The sequence below is a fragment of the Rhea americana genome, unplaced genomic scaffold, assembly GCF_003343005.1.
Source record: "Rhea americana isolate MKP2758 unplaced genomic scaffold, rheAme1 scaffold_31, whole genome shotgun sequence".
In the NCBI taxonomy this organism is placed as follows: Eukaryota; Metazoa; Chordata; class Aves; order Rheiformes; family Rheidae; genus Rhea; species Rhea americana.
The window spans coordinates 2,493,136-2,500,378 of record NW_028186435.1 but is presented as its reverse complement, the minus strand read 5'-3'; the positions used below and the strand labels follow the sequence as shown (position 1 = coordinate 2,500,378).

Sequence of the window (7,243 nt, the reverse complement as noted above, 5' to 3'; positions counted from 1 at the left end):
TTCACCTTGAAAACACAAGTGCTTCAGTGCTGCCTGCGTTCGTAAGGCGGCCTTGAGCCAGCTCCAGCGCAGCGTGACGTCGCGAGCAGGAAGGTTCAGCAAAGTTACCGCGTCTCGTAGTTCTTCCTCGGGAAGCAGTTTTCAGTGCTGCRCTTAAATTTTGCAGTGCCTGAATTCCGCGTTTAACGTCTTAGTTTCCACTTACTGGCGTAGCTGTRACGTGGGGGCATGCAGTAAGTATAGCTAAGGAAACCACCCTGGTGAAAATGCCTACGCCTCTCGCATGATACAAGCGCAAACCTAGTACCTCAAGGATTTGGATMTATACACTTCTCTATATGTCAAGCAGGAAGCTTTATGGTTGGGAAGCTGTGTTGGTTACAGAGATTCTGATCAATTTGTGTTCCCCTCTTCASTGCGATAACTGTACTCTCACCTTTTAATCCCGTTAAGCAGAAAAGAAATGCAGTATTTTAGCTCAGAAAGGTAACTAGCTGGAAGTAAGCTTTGGGAGACAGGCATCTCAGCTTGCTGTAGGATATTTTTTGACCTTTCTTGCAATCCACTTCTAGAAATATGATGCTATGAACACAATAATAATGACAATAATAAAGCTATGGTTTTGTTTGAATTTAAAGTGTCTGTTGTTGTTCTGGGAGCTACTTCAAGCCATTCTTACCATAACTAAATGTGACTTGAGATTTCTCCTTTTCTGGAGAAGACAAATTTTAGTCTGAAACTTCTGCGCTCCAGCATGAGACTTAGTTTCTGCTTTAATTCCCATGAGGTATCTGTATAGGGCTTAACTACCACTGGGCTTAAAGCCTGTTCCCCAAAGAAGTGGTGCATCGCAGTAGCAGTTGAAAGCTGAAGCAAAACACTGTTCACTGAGACATGTGGGAGGACTGGGAGAAGAGAAGTCCCCACCGGCAGTTAGAGCGGTGTCAGTCGCGGGAGCGCTCAGCTATTCAGCTGTTCTCACCAAGAGTGGCAAGCAGACAGTACCAGATTATGGGGCTGGCAACCACCACCAAACGCTTTCCCGGCCTTGCTGATGGACTGAAGCACTCTTGAAGGTAGTGGAAGCCATCTGCTCCCAATGTCAAGCATCAGTCAAAACATCACAAATGGTGTCAAAACCGTAGGCCTCCAGCCAGTGCAGTGCAACATGGTCTCTTAGGGCTTGAGATGTTCATTGATCATGGTGCTGTATTATGTTAGGACACTGCCTCAGTGATTCACTTCTGCATATTTTCACGTTTTTTTCCATTTGTTTTTGGTCTCCGTAGTCCATCAATATTTATTTTAGTACGACCTCTCTGCAAAATTAGGATAAATTTGGGCCTACCAGAAAGGGATGTTGGCTAGAACTGAGCTCTTATACCACCTTATAAATAAGTAATAGCAAAACTGGAGAAATTTCAGTCATAATTTAAGATTAAAGAGAATAAATCAGTCTCTCTGATACAGTATGGAAACATTTAAACTAGGAAAAAAAACCCTTATGGGTAAAAAAAATAAAATGTAGTAGAAACTGTAATAAATATTATGCCCACATTTCCCTTGTGACAGTTTAAGTGTACTTCAAAGTATTGTAGGGCTGAACGTATAGACTGTATTTATCCCAGTTTTGCATCTGTAGTGCTCCTGACTGAAAAGACTTGAGCAGATGATTTTAAATACTGAAATGCAATGATTTCTTGGTCTCAAAATTCTAGCTTCTTGGGATGGTTACACAGGAAGCATGGTAGCACAAATGTGCTGTAGTTTTCTGTTACAGACCTATGGGTTGTGATAAAGGTGTACCCACAAGTTAYAGTGTTGTAATACAGTGTAGTATAACATTGGATACTTCTACTGAGAAACATGTATTTCAATACAGAGAGGCCAGTCTGATTATCATTCCCACTGTTCATTTCAAAATAATGATTTTTACTGAGGTTGCTCTAGAAGTAAGATTAATAAATTAGTATCAGTCTTTGTTTTTGTTTTGTGAGTTAACAAATACACCTTCATAACTATAGTATGTACAGATAGTCCAAGCAGTGTTGTATTCCCTCTAATTAAGGTTTTCAGTCATAGATTAAAGCAAAAGGCAAAATAATGAAGAATGCTGTCTCCTAACCAACTCCTGAGAGCTTAGCAAGTATTAAAGTTTTGTTAATCTGTCAGTATAAATCTGTACCAGAAATACAAATTTTGCTAAAGCAAGAAGCTTCAGCTCAAATTTTATGGAAATATCTAATGTGGCAGTTGAACTTTAATATTTCACATCTTTAAATTTTTTTCTTATGAGTCCAAAATTAAAACAAGGTTCACTTTCAACTTGATTCAGGGCAGTCTTTGGAGCTGGTACTCTTGTCAGTAAGCTTTTTATTTCTCTTTTGGTTATACAGATGAAACTTCTTTCTGCAACTCCTGGGAAAGTTGTTTGTGAATTGAAAGTAGAGGAGGAGCATACAAACAGAGGTGGCACATTACATGGAGGTTTGACAGCCACACTTGTGGATGTGGTGTCAACAGCAGCATTGCTGTACACAGAAAGAGCAGTGCCTGGAGTCAGCGTGGACATGAACATCACGTAGGTATCCACCATGCTTGGTAGAACACCCTACCTTTTCTTTCCCTAACAAGGTGTTGACATTGTAATTCGTTTCTACGCTGTAGTACCGTCTTTAAAATTTTTTTTCCCTTTGGTTTCAGAAAACTTGTTTTGATAAATTAACGGGAGGCTATATTTGAGGATATTGCCAGTTGGTGGAAAAACTGGAGTCAGGCTTGCTTTTATTTTGTTACTGCTTTGTATTTAGTGCCTTTACAAGGCAGTACCCATTCATTCGCAGAATAGTGAAGGGCTGTCGAAAGGTGGTAAACTTTAGGCTTATAAAATTGTCTCAACTTCTCTCTTCACTTGTGAAGATACTTTAGAGAGTATCCTCAAGCAACAAGATCTAGGTTAAGAAGCTTTCTGCAAGTTCTTTTAGTATTAGTTCATACAATACTAAAACAGTAAACATTTTACCTCTATTACATGCTGAGATGGGGGGTAAATCATAGATTGATTCAGAATTGCTCACTGGGATAAGATTTCTTTAGTGTGATTTAAAGATGGTTCTTATACWGAGAATATTGAGAACAGTTCTTTCTGTAAAGTAATTTTAAAGGACCTTTTTTTAAAAAGTTGTTCTGAAGCCTTCTTTGATCATAAAGTTTGTCAGCTTTGCTTGATAACTCTTAATGACAAGACTATGACTGCTTGGAACAAAAGTAATCCTACCTGCAAAAAACTAACACTGAAATTAAAATCTGGGAAAAATAACCCCAATCAAAACTGACTAAAAACACTTTGAAAACATGTGAGTGAATGCATGTAAGAGAGAGAAAGAGATCTGTGTATCTATACCAAGTTACTTTTCACTCCTCTGCACCTTCCAGTTTCTCTGCTGGCAGGGTATGCCCAGAGCATCTATTCAAGCTTTCTTCTACCACTATGATGACAAGGAAATTATTTAAAATGAAATGAAAACMTGAAATTTTGGTATGATTGTATTTCGTTCCCCTCCCAATTATATAAGGGCTGAAATCTCAAGAAAACGCTCCCTCTGGAGGTGATCCAAAATGATACGGAGTAGCATAACCTTTAGGAAATGTCATCTGAAGCAATACTTAAAGCTTTGTGCAACCCAGCCACTCTGCTTTCCAAGAACAAGTGATACTGGATATTGAATACTGCTATAGTACAGCTTTTTCCTTTTTGGGAAGAAAGCTTTTTTAAAAGTTGTCACGAGTAAGCTATTTCAGTAATGGAAGAAGAAAATAGAAGCAGAGATTTTTTTTTTCACCTCCCCCCCTTTTTTTTGTTTTGATCACAAGAAGATCAGCAGCAGGCTCTGAGAATGAAACAGGACTGAAACTGAAATCCTGCCCTGTCAGCTAATCAGGGTTGTGCTACATCAGCATTAGACTTGACTGACATACTTTTGAAATGGTGTCATGTGAACAATGGACTGGTTGATGAAATGTATCTCAAGAAGAGATAATTATATGCTCTCCTGCATAACTCCAGCCTTTGAATATTGTTCCTTTACCTCAGATCATGGTTGGATCACACACTCATCCTGATTCTCTCCAGGGTTTTTGGAGGAATTTCTTCTCTATTCCCTGGAGAGTGTTCAARAAGCAAACCCACCCACTCATCTAAATAAAACAGAAAGTTATCTAATGAGTGGAAACTAAGTTAAATCAGGAAATCCTGAAGGCCTCCCAAATTTCCATGAATTCTAAGAGTATAAGAGAAATATGAAAAGCAGTTTATCTATGATTGGCTTCTGTACAGAAATGACTTTTTGGAGCTTTTGTTCCAGAGACATTTTGCAACTAATCTAGCCAGACTGGTTTAGAAGGGCTGTAGAGTCAGAAGCAGCAAGAATGAGACTTGGAACAGGACCTGTAAGTGAGGTCTTTGATACCTAATTGTTTCTGCTCCAAAATGGAACTTTGACAGAAAAAAAGCTATGGGTTCTTTCTCTACTACTACACTCCAATTTTCTCTGCTAACTACTGCAGCATTTAGTAGGAATTCAAGGACTTTAAAAGCAGGGATTTGAAAACAGGCAATTAGAGAGATTTGTTTTTATTATGCAGTTTTGCTAGTTCCTTTCATATTTATCTAAAATGCAGGGATAGTCTTGGATTTGTGCTCTGTGTAGAATCTTACTTTTTTATTTTGTTTTTCATTTAAGATACACAGCTGCTGCTAAGATTGGAGAAGAGGTATTGATTACAGCCCAGATTTTGAAGCAAGGAAAAAATATTGCATTTGCCAGCGTGGATTTAACAAACAAGGCAACAGGAAAGTTAATAGCACAAGGCAGACATACAAAGTATCTTGGAAATTAGTATAAGGAGGTAATTTAAAAAATAATAATGTTGGGCTTAAGAATCCCAACATGGAATGATTTTCTCATTTATGCACTAAGATGGATCATTTGCACAAAATGTTGATAACGTAATGAACAAATGTCTATATTATCATCAAAATTGCTACAAACCTAAAACTAGTGTCTACTTTGGAAGGAATAACAGAACGAGAGCATGAAGATGCATTTATTTTTTGTTCAAGATGACAGAAAGGTCCAGCAAACAGCTTACCARCATACCAGTGTTAGCTTGGTTTTCTTTTGCCTGTGGTATACATGGTGTGACTAAGCATCTCTCTCTCCAGGTTTGTCACAATCACAAACATTGTATTTGCATATAAAGTACTTGCTCTTTAAGATGGTAGTAAAGAGTTTTTACAGACATTGTTTGAAACAGTATTTTGAGAGTGCAAAGTAAGCTAAATACAAAGGGTAATTTACTGATGCTGTAACAGATTCATAACTATTCAATAAAATTTTCTGAAACTCCTTTTAAAGACTAGTTAATAGTTCTGTAATTGAGTAAAAGCAGGTCAGCATGGAGTCCTTGAAATAGGGTGTGGTAGAACGCTCATATGCAAGTTTTCATGATTAACTTCATCATCATTACCCTATACAGGAAAATACAGTTACACTGGGGTTTTTCAGCTCTGCCTAAAATTCTGGTTATATTTCTTTAGAAATCATCAAGTGAAACTCAGAGCTGAGTAAGTATATCCAGTGACCCATCGATCAAACTTTAGCTGTAAATTGCTTGTTTTCTGCTGAATTTGGTGGAGCCAGGCTGCTCTTCATCAGTTGAAGACTTGTCTCCTCATGTACTGTTGTGGGCAGGTTTAAAGTGATGACAGATCATCTTTGGCAAGGCCAAAACCCCACCAATGATATGTACGTACTATCAGGTTCTATAAACCATGACCTTTATTTTTCTTCTCTAGAAAGAGCTCTGAAGGTTAAAATACACTAGCGTGCATGAAGAATTCTTTTTGTCATGCAAGTTGACTCACTCTCTTTAAAAGATTTGAGTTTTGTGATCAGATATATAGGCTTTTTTTTCCCCCAATGTGCAAAACCAAAGAAATAATTTGCTATGAAGTTTGTTGTATAACAGTGACCTGTCCTGCAAACTGATTATCAACATAAAGTTGAACACAATTCACAGAATCGTAAAATCAGTAAGATTGGAAGGGACCTCTGGAGATCAGCTAGTCCAACTCCCCTGCTCAAGCAGGATCACCCAGAACAYGTTAGACAGGGCTGCATCCAGGCAAGTTTTGAAGATCTCCAGAGAAGGAGACTCCACAACCTCTCTGGGCAACCTGGTCCAGGGCTCTGTCACTCTCACAGGGAAGAAATTCCCCCTCACGGTCAGGCGGAACTTCCTATGCTTCAATTTCTGCCCATTGCCTCTTGTCCTGTCACATGGGACAACTGAAAAGAGTTTGGCCCCGTCCCCTTGACACCCTCCCTTCAGATACTTACAGATATTGATAAGATCCCCCCTCAGTCTTCTCTTCCCCAGGCTAAACAGGCCCAGCTCTCRCAGCCATTCCTCATAGGGCAGGTGCTCCAGCCCGCTGATCATCTTCGTAGCCCTATGCTGGACTCTCTCCAGTAACTCCATMTCTCTCTTGTACTGGGGAGCCCAGAACTGGAGACAGTACTYGAGGTGAGGCCTCACCAGGGCTGAGGGGAGGGGCAGRATCACCTCCCTCGACCTGCTGGYAACACTCTTCCTAATGCACMCCAGGAGACCATTGGCCTTCCTGGCCACAAGGGCACATTGCTGGCTCTTGGTCAACTTGTCATCCACCAGCTCTCCCAGGTCCTTCTCTCCAGAAGGTCAGCCCCCAGCTTGTACTGGTGCCTAGGGTTATTCCTCCCTAGGTGCAGGACTCTGCACTCGCCCTTGTTRAACCTCAGGAGGTTCCTCTCTACCCAGCTCTCCAGCCTGCCCAGGTCTCTCTGAACGGCAGCACAGCCTTCAGCTGTATCAGCCACTCCTCCCAGCTTGGTATCATCAGCAAACCTACTGAGGAGGCACTCTGTCCCCTCATCCAGGTCACTGATGAAAAMGTTGAACAGGATGGGACCTAGTACTGAGCCCTGGGGGATGCCACTAGCTACAGGCCTCCAACTGGACTCCACGTCACTGATGATGACCCTCTGAGCTCTGCCTTTCAGCCAGTTCTCAATCCACCTCACTGTCCGCTCCTCTAACCCACACTTCCTAAGCTTATCTAGTAGGATGATTTCCAACAGAGATGCTGGACAACACGAACTGATCCTCAATCATCATTGGGCACTATACCCTCTAGTCTCTC

At 40.5% G+C, this 7,243-nt stretch overlaps 1 protein-coding gene across 1 annotated transcript in view; it reads left to right on the top strand.

Annotated features, from left to right (window-relative positions):
• ACOT13 (acyl-CoA thioesterase 13) overlaps positions 1–5,416 on the top strand; it is a 6,085-nt gene extending 669 nt beyond the window's left edge. Inside the window, exons 2-3 of the mRNA XM_085310020.1 lie at positions 2,397–2,581; positions 4,743–5,416. Of these exons, the coding sequence (XP_085166146.1) occupies positions 2,397–2,581; positions 4,743–4,899 (342 nt within the window). The 3' untranslated portion in view covers positions 4,900–5,416. The remainder of the gene's footprint in view (positions 1–2,396; positions 2,582–4,742) is intronic.
• Positions 5,417–7,243: the final 1,827 nt, after the last annotated feature.